Source organism: Pelodiscus sinensis, chromosome 3, assembly GCF_052426305.1.
Source record: "Pelodiscus sinensis isolate ZL-2025 chromosome 3, ASM5242630v1, whole genome shotgun sequence".
In the NCBI taxonomy this organism is placed as follows: Eukaryota; Metazoa; Chordata; order Testudines; family Trionychidae; genus Pelodiscus; species Pelodiscus sinensis.
Window position 1 is genome coordinate 127271954 of NC_143054.1, and position 14870 is coordinate 127286823.

Genomic DNA, 14870 nt, shown 5'->3' on the forward strand with positions numbered 1-14870 from the left:
AGGAGCTATTTACACTAGTGTAAATCCAAAGTAACTTTGCTGCTATCAATGGAACTTCTTCAGATTTACACTACCATAACAGAGATCAGAATACAGCCCAACCAATGTGTAAGTTAGCTTCAGAGATTCTCTACTGATTCATTTACATCTGTCAGAATTCTGTACCTCCTCCCATGAGATCTGCTGAATAGAAATAGCTAGCATGCTACAATCCTCAGACTACGTGTTACATCTCAGCTTTTCCTAATGGAAATCCACAGAGAACCTCTAGAAAATACATAGACAAGGATCATAAAAGGGGAGTGTATCCCTTATTATTGTTTAGCAAAATAGAAAGTACAAGGGAGATGTAAGGTTAGTTCTGATCATCCTATCTGTGATTGTATCTAAGGAAAAGAAAGCCCACACATAATTTTTAGCTAGCATTTGGACATTATATAGAATGTTTTAGTGGCCTCTTATAAATTGGGGAGAAGTCCTTTTAGTCATATTATAGACCACTAACACACACATTGGTCTATATTTATCAATTACTACCGATTTGAATTTAATCTGTACACCAAACCCAAACTAATATATGTATATTTTTAAATAGCCTAATCCAATAAGATTCACAATATGTCCTGACGTTCATCCATGGAAAAGGGCTGAATTTTTGCCGTTCCCTTGGCAAAGATTTATCTGTGTTCTCCAGTGTCAAATGCGTACTGGTCCTACTTATTCTTCCCTCAATTTGTTTTAAAACAGAATTGCAATGCAATCCAAGTCCTCTACATTGCTTGAGTAGACAAAAAGGATCAACGCTAATAAAAAGGCAACATCAACTGAGTACAGTAATTCCTCATTTAACACATGCCTGCTTAACATGTTTTCGCGATAGCACGATTTTTTTTTAGGGAACGTTTTTTGAATTACACGACCATCCCTGGAATAACACGATTTCCCCAGCTGGCCCATCGCTGGCAGCTGCACGGGGCTTCCCCTGCCTCCCTGCAAAGCGGTGGAGGGTTTGCCACTCACTGCACTGTTCCCCGCTGACTCCCCCTCGCTGGACGCAGTGCGGGTCCAAGCAGACCCATCACGGGCATACTCCCAACCCAATCCCCCTCTCCTCTCCTCTCCTTCCCTTCCCCAGAGCCAAACACCTCCTCTCCCTGCTGTTACCCAGTCCCCTTTCTCCCCCAACCTTATGTTCCGGTCCCAACAGACACCACCACTTGAAATGCAACCCCCATTATTTTCATTGGGAAAATTGACCCCCCCCATAACACGTTTTCACTTAACACGGTCATTTTCTGAAACATATCTATAGTCTTAAATGAGGAATTACTGTATATTACTATATGAGTTGCACTGAATACCATCTTCTTTGTGTTCCTAAGATCTTCTGACACTGTGTCAAGTGGTAAACATGATAACTGTAATAAGAGCTATGTCTGGTGGAGAAGACAGTGGATCTGTAGTTTTCTTTATTGATAACAGTCTTGATATCAACATGGAAATATTCCCACCTGGGTACCGATTTTAGATTTTTTTTCTCAGGGTCCCTATAACAGCCAGATATACTTTATTTTGACCTTATTCTTCAGTTCAGCTCTATGACCTTCTGATTAAAAAGGAGTCTCAAAGACAGAGATATACTCATTTTACCGTGGCCTTACAACATATGTTCCAGATGAATCACTCCATAGCCTGAATTTGGTAGTAAACGTCAGTGGAGTTTTTTTAATCTAATCTGAGAGATCCTGAGTTTATTATAGGATTTGCCAACTAAAAAGGAAGGCCAAGTGACAGGCTTCTTGGAAAGTGTCTTGTGAGGTAAAAGCGAAGAAGATATTGGCAAAACTATTCTAAGCCTAATTTTAAGCCTTTTTTTTGTTAACAGACCCTCGTAAGGGACTATTGTTCACAACAGTGGTCAGCCCATCAGTACAATCTTACTAGAATGAAAGACCCACATTTAATTGGAGATGCCAAAACACATACAAGAAAAAAAACCCACTGATAATAATTGTACAAATTATGTGACTTCTCCATCTCTCCTGTATATGCTTCTTGCACCCCCCAAGAAAGGCATTGTTAAGTATACGTAAGAAAAGAGACATCCAATTAGCTGGAAATGCTTCTATGTGCGTGGGTGTCTAGTAACCAGCTCCAGTGGTGACAATTAAAATCTTTACAAAAGTATCTCCAGGTAATTAACCTTACCTGCACTATTCTCTATATTAAACTTAGAAAAGACTGAGCTAAAATTAACTATTTGCAATAGCAAAGATACTGTAGGCAGCCATTATCTGCTAATCATGAGGCTCATTAAATGTAGTTGCCTTTGCTAAAGTGCTGATATACCATAATGGAGATATCAGTATCTGAGGTAACAGCTGCATAGCAATGCTTTTAAGCAGCTTTACTACTATCTATGTGCATTTCTGATGCCCCTTTTATTGTGGTATAACTATGGATAGGCACAGACCAAGACTGGTTTAATCTTTTCCCTGAAAATCCCATCAGTACACATCAATTTTTCCACAAACTTTGCATATTCTAAAATTAGGTTTGCAGAGAAAATAGTATAAATTCAGAAGAGACTGAAAGGAATATTACTCACTAAAAATCACACTTAAAAAAATTTAAAAAGTCAACTCCATCCCAAATAAACTGAAAACAGCAAGGGCACATGCAGCTGTTAATAGAGAGATGAAAGCTTGGAAGGAAACACAGAATGTCAACACACTGAAAAATAAGCAATATGGGTCATGAGTTTTGAGTCACTCGCTCAAAGAAGAAGACATAAAAGCAGACTTTATAGACATCTCAGATAAAGATAAGAAAGCTAAAAACAAATATTTTAAGGATTGCTTTATCTTGAGAAGGGAAAAAAGCTTATAACATAAAAATGTTTTCAAAGTAATACAAGTTAGCTGTGCTCATTTTTTCTTAACTATTCAATTAAGGCAAAGACATTCAAAGTAGCTACCCAGGATTGAGCTTAGTCTTGTCACAATTTTTGTATCAATATAACTATGTCAGCACGTCTACAGTTCTATAAATTACCTGATCGCCATATTGTGGGCTGCTGTTCCCAAAGATCTTCTACCCAGAATACACAGGGCAAAGGAAAGAGTTACTAAAGGTGAATCCTCATCACAATCCAGATGCTGCAAAAGTTTAAGGACAGCATGTTAGTTCTACATGTAACCTAGTCAAAAAATTGTTACCACAATCCTATAAATAAAATAGATCAATGCATAGTTAAATTTATGAAACTTACGTTGCCATGTAACTATACCCAAATAAAACACTGCTATGTAATTAAAAATAATAGGAAGGATGATCATCAAGACCAAGAGTCTGCTGCTAATCAAATGAAAGCTCATTTAGCCTAATGGTAAGAAACAAAAAGTTTTAAAATGAGTTAACTAGATCCTACTAGTGCTTTATTTATCAGTGTCTTGGAAAGAGTCTGATGAGCATCACTGAAGAGGGAATACAACCATTTCCACATGGGAAACAGGAAGTTTGTGAAATCTTTATTATGTGTGCAGATCTTAGAAACACAATCTGGCTCTGAAAAGGTATGCAGGATAGGGCCATTAGTGACTGACATCATAAATGACATCAATGAAGGCAATGACATCATATTTTAACAAGAGATTGAACTATTTCCTTTACACATACCACATTCTTTTGAATTTTGTTCTCTTTCAGCCCATATATTAATGAATTTTTCTTGTCACCCGTACCCTATTCCTGAAAATGAGGCAAATATTTTGCACCTCCTTCTATAAAATACACATTTCTTCAAAGCTCTGCAAGGCAGCTTTATTTTACACAGCATCTTCCACACAAAATGTTTCCCAGTATGCTTCACAGTATTCAAATATACAAGAGAGATGCAAATTGCAGAGAAGAGTTGTGTAGAAGCATTGGATTGGCCATCACGAGGATTTGGATGCCCAGTTCCCAGAAATGTCAATGGAAACAATGCATTTTAAATCCATTTAAACACCTTTGAAAAATCTCAACTATTGTATGGAGAAAATAAAGCATTTAACAATAAAGGAGGGAGAAAGGAGTTGAGAGAGGTGCAATGGAGAACACAAATGTTTCAAGATTTACATGTTTAAAGAGAGATGGAGTATTGATGAGGCAGAGAAATCCAGGAAAATTACTCTCAAGAATGAGAAAAGAATATCCTTGTATTACAAGTGGGAGAAGAGGCAGGGTCACAGGGCCCAGCTCTGCAAAGGATGAAGCATCTCTCCTGGGAAGTGATGAATGTCCCTTCAACTCAAGAGCTTAGCATCTCCCAAGAGATTGTCAGCACTTGACAGTGTAAGTGTTAAATGAATGCAGAAGAGTAGAAAAAGAAATAAGTTCTGTGTGAGAGAGTAGACAGAATACAGGTAGAGATTTAAAAATAATAGTCAAGGTGATAGCTTAGGCAGATGAAGGCACACGGGAGAAATTCAGTGGAGTTGGAATCACTGTAGTCTTTACATGGGAAATGATATGGAATGAGTGAGAAGTAGGCTTACAGACATGAGAAATAGGAGAAGGAATATTAAGAATCAAGCACGCTGTCAAGCTTATGGATAGGGTCAGCAAAGGAAAATGCAAGACAAGAGTCTCAAGTGCACAGTTCACAAAAAATATGCTGTGATGACTGAAAAACCTGTATTGCTAATTTAGTTGCACTGTCATTAATAATCTGAGTATATGCAATAAAATTTGCATGTCTGTGACTCTATTTTACTTTGTGTGCTGCCAACAGAATCCCACTGTAATATGGATTTTACCTGGGAAATGACTGAAGACCCATTAATCAGGGTTCAGAAAGCACGAACAGGTAATTAACTGTAAGCTCCTACTTGGCCCCCTAGAGTTGAATGGTGATTTTCTACAGTTTTGCAATAAAAAGTGTCAGATTTGTACCATGACTTCTCAGATCTGACCTGTGCTCTTGGATAAGCAGCATACTTACTTAATATGAAAGTGTTTTTGACACCATATGGGTAAAACATTGAAGATAGGATAAGAATGCCCAAATTATCATTCCTAGGGCACCCCTTGAGTGGGAATCTCCCTAATGAAGAGCAGTAATATTTTCTGAAAAGTTCTAAGTGCAGGCTAACTGAAGAGATCTAAACTAACAATGGCATGGGATGTGTATTTAAAAAAAACTATTCAAAATTCAGAGATTCACTCTTTGGAATGTCTTTAACTCATATTTTCATTATAATAGTCTCTTTAAACATTTATCTGTTGTACAATAACCATTACAGGACTGCTTGGGAATAGTGACCATAATATAATAACATTCAACATTCCTGTGGTGGGAAGAACACCTCAGCAGTCCAGCACCCTGGCATTTAATTTCAAAAAGGGGAATTACGCAAAAATGAGGAGGTTAGTTAAACAGAAATTAAAATGCACAGTGACTAGTGCCAAATCCCTGAAAGCTGCATGGAAACTTTTTAAAGACACCATAATAGACGCCCAACTTAAATGTATACCCCAAATTAAAAAAACATAGCAAGAGACCTAAAAAAGAGTCACCGTGGCTTAACCACCATGTAAAAGAAGCAGTGAGGGACAAAAAGGTATCTTTTAAGAAGTAGAAGTCCAATCCTAGTGAGATAAATAGAAAGGAACATAAACACTGTCAAATCAAGTGTAAACATGTAATAAGAAAATTTAAAAAAAAAAGATTTTGAGGAACAGCTAGCCAAAAACTCAAAAAGAAATAACAAAATGTTTTTAAGTACATTAGAAGCAGGAAGCCTGCTAAAAAACCTGTGGGTCCCCTAGATGATCGAGCTATAAAAGGAGCAATCAAGGACGATAAAGCCATTGCGGAGAAACTAAATGATTTCTTTGCTTTAGTCTTCACGGCTGAGGACGTTGGGGAGATTCCTGAATCTGCACCATCCTTTGTGGGTGATGAATCTGAGGAACTGTCCCGGATTGAAGTGTCATTAGAGGAGGTTTTGGAACAAATAGAAAAACTTAATGTTAACAAATCTCCGGGACCAGATGGCATTCATCCAAGGGTTCTAAAAGAACTTAAATGGGAAATTGCTGAGCTATTATCTGTGGTTTGTAACCTATCCTTTAAATCGGCTTCCGTACCTAATGACTGGAAGGTAGCCAACGTGACACCAATATTTAAAAAGGGCTCTAGAGGCGATCCTGGCAATTACATACCGGTAAGTCTAACTTCAGTACTGGGCAAATTAGTCGAAACAATAGTAAAGAATAAAATTGTGAAGCATGTAGAAGAACATAATTTGTTGGACAAAAGTCAACATGGCTTCTGTAAAGGGAAATCCTGTTTTACTAATCTGTTTGAGTTCTTTGAAGGGGTTAACAAACATGCGGACAAGGGGGATCCAGTAGATATAGTATACTTGGATTTTCAGAAAGCCTTTGACAAGGTCCCTCACCAAAGGCTCTTGTGTAAATTACATGGCCATGGGATAAGAGGGAAGGTCCTTTCTTGGACTGAGAACTGGTTAAAAGACAGGAAGCAAAGGGTAGGAATAAATGGTAAATTTTCAGATTGGAGAGGGGTAACTAGTGGTGTACCCCAAGGGTCAGTCCTGGGACCAATCCTTTTCAACTTATTCATAAATGATCTGGAGAAAGGGGTAAGCCGTGAGGTAGTAAAGTTTGCAGATGATACCAAACTGTTTAGGATAGTCAAGACAGAAGCAGACTGTGAGGGACTCCAAGAAGATCTCACCAAACTGAGTGATTGGGCAACAAAATGGCAAATGAAATTTAATGTGGATAAGTGTAAAGTAATGCACATCGGGAAAAATAACCCCAACTATACGTACAGTATGATGGGGGCTAATTTGGCTACGACAAATCAGGAAAGAGATCTTGGAGTTATCGTGGACAGTTCTCTGAAAACTTCCACACAGAGTGCAGCGGCAGTCAAAAAGGCAAATAGGATGCTAGGAATTATTAGGAAAGGGATAGAAAATAAGACCCAGAATATCTTACTGCCCCTGTATAAAACTATGGTATGCCCACATCTTGAATACTGTGTACAGATGTCTCCTCATCTCAAAAAAGATATTTTGGCCTTGGAAAGGGTTCAGAAAAGGGCAACTAAAATGATTAGGGGTTTGGAACGGGTTCCATATTAGGAAAGGATAAAGCGACTGGGACTTTTCAGTTTAGAAAAGAGGAGACTGAGGGGGGATATGATAGAGGTCTATAAAATCATGAGTGGTGTGGATAGGGCTGATAAAGAAAAGTTATTTATTAGTTCCCACAATAGAAGAACTAGAGGACACCAAATGAAATTAATGGGTAGCAGGTTTAAAACTAATAAAAGAAAGTTCTTCTTCACACAGCGTGTAGTCAACCTATGGAACTCCTTGCCAGAGGAGGCTGTGAAGGCTAGGACTATAATAGAGTTTAAAGAGAAGCTGGATAAATTCATGGAGGTTAGGTCCATAAAAGGCTATTAGTCAGGGGATAAAATGGTGTCCTTGGCCTCTGTTTGTCAGAGGCTGGAGAGGGATGGCAGGAGACAAATCGCTTGATCATTGTCTTCGGTCCACCCTCTCTGGGGCACCTGGTGCTGGCCACTGTCAGTAGACAGGATACTGGGCTAGATGGACCTTTGGTCTGACCCAGTACGGCCGTTCTTATGTTATGTTCTTATACATTTTCCCACAACGTTGTGCTGTATAGTTTAGACAAAAATCAATATATTCTTGAATCAACAAAAAGTAAGTATTCAGTAATTCAATATTACCCACTCACCTCTCTTCTTTTTCCAGCACAGTACTGAATCCAATCAAGATAAACACTACAGAAGCTAGCTCTGGTTATTCCTTGAAGACAAGGAACATAGTCCTCATCAATGTTAATGTTGAACATTGCAAGATCACGTTCAATGTAATGCCATTTGGCATAAGGCTGTAATGCCTTCTGGATTGATTCATCTTTTATCCAGTGTGAGATTTTGGGTGAATTTGCTGTAAAGTATATTATACTCTGTTGAAAAAATGCAAAGCGGTTAGTCAGAAACAATTCATTTATAACATATGAGAACAAATCAGATTAAGATGATACTATCCATAAATATATGTATTATTCCTGCTACTTGCCATCACTGATTCATAAAATTATTTATTTTGTGTGATTGTAATAATTTATGTCTAAATGAGAAATAAGTCAGCTAAACACTATCAGAATTTAAATGAATGGAACTTAAAGAATATTACTCAAACATCACACTTCGAATAGTGTAAATAGTGTAGACAGTGTCAATACTTGGGTAAATTAATTAGAAAATGTGGCAGTGTCTATAGTGCATATACCGTAAACGATGATGATGATGGTAAAATCTTATACATGATTTTCAAAAACAATATGTGGTTTTAAATGGTCAGAAAAATGTTCCCCCATGTGAACTTTCAGATTTCTGAGGGTGCAGTTTTCCCATTTCTTCAACAATCCACCACAATGAACACATCTACCAATTTAATTATAAAATAAAAACTTGCAATAGTGTAGACTATCTCTGTGAAAAACTCTCCTTATCGCTCTCTTTTCTCTGCAACAATAATTTTGTTTTAGTTGCCAGTTAATGAAGTTAATACCATAAGAAGAAAAACTGGATCTCTTTAATATTTCCACTTCATGGCAAATTTAGAGATTTCAAAATTGGTTTTTGTTTCATAGTGGAACAAAGGATGAAATTTACTAAGAAATCTGATGCAATGTAAACTGTACTTCTACTTTGCCAAACCTACAGTTATATGAAAGCAAACTAGATTCTCACACCTGCCAAATGATAGGTTGTGAACACCACAGAGCCTGCAGCTTACTGAAAACACAACCACACACATACCTCACTATTGCATATCTTTTAGTCCTGCTACATCGTAGCTCCCATGTGAACATCCATGGGTTGGATGCTGTAAATGATGTAATTACCTTTCTGTTAAATATTGCCTCCTCTGTCTTTTTCTGATGACCTCATCATCTCCTTAAAACCCTTCTATAGTTTAGCTGACTTTAAAAGAGCTAAAGAAAAAGTTTCAACTTGCCAAATACAGTTGCTCAGTACTTTAAAACTAATAAACCAGTTTGAATCTAACTAGGCTTCTTTTATAGATCTCATTAACCCTTAAAAGTTAAGCCAAGCATTAAAGGACTCTAATGTCTTGAGAACTGCAATAGTTTAATTTAAGGTATGATTTAAACTAATATATTTAAACTAGTGCAAATAGTTATGTATTCTTATTTCAGTTTAAACAAGGAATATATCAATTTAGCTTAAATCAATTAGGAGCAGATTTAAGGTAACCATTTAAAAATTGAAATATGAGTGTTTACACTGGGTAATCCTACTTAATTAAATCAGTGCAAGATTGAATGCAGACAAGGCCTTACTGTGCATAAAACTGCTTAAGAAATTCTCATTTGTGATTTATATAAAAGTCAAAATAAATGACCAAAGTGATACAGTAGTCTTGATTCTTACTGCTTTTATTTACTTAACACACTTCACTATTACACACTGGGTCTCCCAGTCAGTGTAAATTAGCAAAGTTCTGCTGTAAATCCTGTTATTTAAAATGTAATATTTCTTGCAGATTGTTATGAACAGGAGGAATGCTGACCAGCACCTGGTGTCTAAGGGGTTAACTCAGGTACCTAGCAAAGGTGTCGACCGGCAGGGGGGAGGGAAGGGTTCAGGCAGTTAGCCAATAAAAATGCAGATAGGAATTTCAAACCAGGACAGAGGGCTTTCTCTCTCTCTTCTTTGTTTGAGATAAGAGCAGTTTCTCCCTAGTATTCAGGGAGATGGGAGAGGCTTTCTCTCTTCAAGAACAGACTTCTTTAAACGTGTAAGTAGGGAAAAGTTTAGATAGTCCGTCAAGGTTTATTGTTTTTGGGTTTGGAAATCATGTCTGAGCTAGCTAATTGTTTTTCTCTTTTGTAACTAAGGATTACAGCCCAGGGACTTTCCATGAGTCTATGTCAATTGTGGCTATTTTCCACATAGTCAATTTACTATGCTTGCAACAGTAGTTTTGTTTTGATGATAAAAGAATTTTTTTTTTGATTAACCAGTATTGGTTGATGGTTGTGTCTTTAGGACTAAGTGCCTCGTTATCCAGGCAGAATCCATTGTTCTCTGGAGATTTCCTCTGTTTGTTTTCCCAACTCCAAGCAAAACAGAGGTTGGGGGCAGAGGGGAGAACGTTACCTTAGGAAGGGGATTTCCAAGTGACCTCTTCCCTGGAAAAGGATTTACTTTTATATTTTCTTTTAATCACTTGGGTGGTGGCAGCATGGAACCATTCTTGTCTTTTTTGGATCTCAGGATGACTGAGATTGAATAAGTTTGTCTCCGAGAGTGTCAGAGACAAGTTTTACAGCGTTTATTCTGCTAGCTGGCCCCCCATATCTGCACTCGGAGTGTTAGGTTGGGGGATTGAGCCGTGATACAAATTAACTTCACTATCTTTTGAAGTCTGCAAATTTCCTGCTTAGGAATGGTAGGTAGAACTCTCTTCTCTTATACTGTACCTTTATGTAATATCTGATGAGTATTCTTCGCAGATCAAACACTTGCAGCATTGTGGCAGCGTTGTTATCAATGATGCTATATCCTTCTAATATATACTGGGTTCGTGTTATTTCCCATGTCAGCCATCGGAGGTTAAAGGCTGCGTTGCATGATAGCAAGTGAGGCAAGTGACCTGGCTGACAGCAGCAGCAGCCTTCATTGTCTTCATCTCCTTCTGTTATAGCTTCCACTTCTCTCTGCTGGCAATATGTCCCTTGAAAGTTAGAAAGGATAGCACAGTTACAGGAGAAAAGAAACAAAGACCCCGTTCAAAGCTAAAAGTGTAACCAAATAGTTCAAACACTTAATTAAAGACAAATTAAAAAAAAGAGCTACATCAATGAATTAGATGTACTAATTGATCTGTGTACAGCAAAGAATAACGAGGGAAATATTGGTTATTTATTACTTCAATCCATAATGGTTGAAAGACCCAATCTTATGGCCTGGGCATTCTGGCATAATTACACAATCATATATTGGCTGCACCATATCCTCTAATAAAAACTTGCAAGAAAACAGCAATAAAAACTTTGGATGAATTGCCATCTTGCATACATCTAATTTATATTCATATGCTTTAAATCCTGCATCTTGGCAGAGGATTAGACATACACCAGGCATGTTAAACTCATCAGTCCCCAATCCACTCCCTCCCAAAAAAGCACTGAAGACATACATAGAGTTTTCAGTATGTCACAAGTAGAGGTTGGTGAATAATTGATTCTGTTGAGTCAGCCAGCAAACAATCCTCCACATCTCCCACCTCCCAGGTGAGTGTCTAAATCACCAGCCAAGAGTCACTCTCACTTTCTCCCTCTTTGACCCAATAAATATTTAAGAATGAATACAAAGTAGAGCTTGAGAACCACACATCCCACAAGAAGGGAGCCAACAGCCACAGAAGGCCACTGGTGAAGGCAGGAGTGGTCGGCACCACGCTCCCAGAAGGGATGGGGCCTTGGACAGAAGGGGTGGGGTTGGGGCAGCCAGCCCTCAATGCTGCCCAGAGTGTGGTACCCCTTCCCAGTGCACTGTGCAGCACTCTGGCAGCAATGTAAGGGGACTGGGCTCTGGCTCCCACCGCTGCCACTGTCATAGGAGCTCCAGGTCCTTTAGAATCGCTGGGCCTGGGGTAATTGCCCCTTTTGTCTTCCCTCCCCCCCACCCCGGTGGTGGTCCTGCCCCAAAACAACCTAGAGACTGCTGATTTGGATGCACACCTGGGAGGAAGTAAATCTGAGATCAAGTACAGATTCAGAATAAGGATGCTGAGAGGTGAGTAATTCGCTAATCATCTATTAAATAGAATTTTTATCGACCACGCGATTAGTCGATAAGGGAAAGTGCTCAGGACCAGCTTGTGCTGGGTCTGGGAGCTACCCCTGCTGTGGCTCTGCAGTTAAAATGCAGTAAGAGCTAAGCGGGCAGGCAGCCCGGCTCTTACTACATTTCAACTGCAGAGCCACAGTGGCGGTAGGTCCCAGACCTGGCACAAACTGGGATTGAGCTAGGTTGCCTGCCCTGATGCAGCAGCACGGGGGGGGGGGGGGAGAGAAGGGGGAGGAGAAGAGAGCCAGCACCGTGGAGACAATGTTTTTAAGCCAGCTTCCCCCAGCACCAGCTTCTGCTCCCCCTCCCCTTGCTGCTTCTGATACAGAGCAGCAAGGAGGGGAGATGCAAGTAGTCACCTACTCCCTTACATCCCTAGTTCAGAGTACAGGTTCAAACCTGAGTCTCCCACATCACAGTCAAGTATCTTAACCACTGGACTAAAGGTTACAAAGGAACAAACAAAAGACAGGACTATGTAGCACTTTAAAGACTAACAAGATGGTTTATTAGGTGATGAGCTTTCGTGGGCCAGTCCCACTTCCTCAGATCAAATTGTGGCAGAAAATTCGCACAACCATATATACCAAAGGGATACAATCAAAAAAAGGAACAGACAGACACACCTGGCGGTCTGGAAAACTTTTCACTGGCCAAAGCTAGCAGGTAAAGTTCTCATATGGTTCCAGTCAGCTGAAACTACATGTTTTGGTCAATAAACTTGAGACAATCCAGCCTGGGCTCTGGCAGATCAGCAGGGAGGCAGATTGCAGAGACACTGCCAGCTAGCAGCTCCCCCTCAATTAATTCAAAGCAGCTCTAGCTTAAATGCCTCCAGTGATAGCTACTGTGAGAGTAGACCATGAGCAGAGTAGCAGTCAAGTGGTCTTGCAGGCTTTAAAAAAGATTGGATATCATTTTTAGAAAGATGTGCTCTAGTTCATACAGAAGTACGTAATAGGCTTGATGCAGGAAACACCTGATGACATTCTAAGCCTCATTTTAGGCAGAAGGTCAGACTAGATTATCATAACAGTCCCTTCCAGACTTCACATCCATTCATCTTATCCCAAACCACTTAGCGCATGAAAAATAAAAGCCAAAGCAGCAAACTCCATGAGGAAACCCATAGGTAACCAGTGCAGCTCACAGAACATCTGTGTTATGCACTATTGATGCATAACTTGGTTTAGTGAGCATATTCATCCATGTTACGGGCCATTACAAAAACCCCCATGCAACTACATATGTCCAGTGTAAGCCCTGTTCTGAGCTCTTAAGACAGCTTTAAGTGGTACATAAATCTTGAATGGACCCTTTGCAAATGGCAAATTTCACTCAGAAGAGAGCTGTTGAATTCAGCTTCAACTGATCTCAAAAATGGAGACATTTGCTAGAGATGTCATTCCTCAGACAGAAGATCTACTCAGCACAACACTTCGGATCTGAAATTAAAAAGACCATGTTTACGGGTAGTTTCTCACTTACTGTTTTATTATTTCTATTCAGGACCACCGATGGGGGAGAGGAGTGGAAGGGGGCAGCTGCCCTAAGCCCTGGTGATTCAAAAGTGCCTACCACCTGCTACTGTGGCAGCAGTGGAAGCGGAAGCCCAGGGCCCTTTGAACTGTTGCTCTGGGAAGCATGGAGGGCTGCATGGGGAAGGCTAGCCCCAGCCCTGCCCCTTCTGCCTGAGGCCAAACCCCTTCAAGGAGCACGGAGTCGGGCCCCCTCCCGCCTTGCTCAGTGGCCGGGTGAGTCTGTCAGCTCTATTGTTTCTCTTACAAGATCATTTTCTTGCTGATTCACTTTTGCATCTTCATCATCACTGAGCTTTAATTTTGATGGGCAGAGCAACGTAGAATGTTGTTCCTCACAGGGCAGCAAGTACACCCCAGATGATAGTTACAAAGGAACAGACAGACACACCTGGTGTTAAAAATGAGTTAAAAATTAAAACAAAGACTATCTATTTTTAAAAAAGGACTTTGGATTTTTTTTCTTTTGGTTAGCATTTAAAATGATTCCTACAACTCCTAATGAAAATGTTATTGCTTTAGATCACATAAAAAAAGTAGAACTACCATACAATACCAAATGAAGTGACATTCCCCTTGAAGATTTTAAGATGTGCCTTCTCATCTATGCACATGAACACACTGAAGTCAATTTTATTGCACCCATGTAACAGAGAAGAATTGGCTATAGTGGTCTTTATGACTAATAAGCATTATTATTTAGTTCGAAGTAACACCCACAGTATACTCAGTGCTTTCTAAACACAGATAAAGGCATAGGGTGAACTCCTGGCCCCAGTGAAACTAATAGCAAAACATTATAAAATAGATTGCTATATAAACATATTGACAGTCTCCCCCATACACATTCTAAAATCTAATAATCCAAATAGCAAAAATATTTACAAAGGAAGGTGATAGTGGGCAGGAGGGGGAAACTGAATGATTTTGTAAAAGAGACATAAGATTAGCAAATATCTGTCTTTTGGGGGGGGGGGACAGCACTGAAATTTAATTTTTTTTTTAAAGTTTTTCTATCAGGTTTTTTACATGAAAGCTACTCCTGTATGGAACCAGAGAGTATTGTAGAGTAGTTGACACATAAGCAGTACTGTCTGGACAATTTAAGTATGATAGGTACATACAATAAAACAGATTAACATATCCCTTCAGATAGCCCTAAAATAAACATTTCTCTTTTCCAGTCTATTACAAAGTACAATCCATGACCTACAAATGTGACTTTGACAGTGAGACAGATACAAAGAGAGCTGCTTCTACTGTACATTTCACAGATTTCTACATGAATTAAGGTTTAACATGCAATTATATATAAAAAAAAAGGCAACAAGTGTTCTTGATCCTCTAGGTCAATGGAAGTAAAGTGGACAAAGAACTATTCCTATGCACGTAGTTTA

General features: G+C 39.2%; 1 protein-coding gene across 1 annotated transcript in view; it reads right to left on the minus strand.

Moving 5' to 3' along the window:
* Positions 1–14870, minus strand: part of PCNX2 (pecanex 2) — a 224394-nt gene that overhangs the window by 23574 nt on the left and 185950 nt on the right. Inside the window, exons 26-28 of the mRNA XM_089777363.1 lie at positions 10564–10817; positions 7783–8016; positions 3055–3158 (exon numbers count right to left, since the gene is read on the minus strand). Of these exons, the coding sequence (XP_089633489.1) occupies positions 3055–3158; positions 7783–8016; positions 10564–10817 (592 nt within the window). The remainder of the gene's footprint in view (positions 1–3054; positions 3159–7782; positions 8017–10563; positions 10818–14870) is intronic.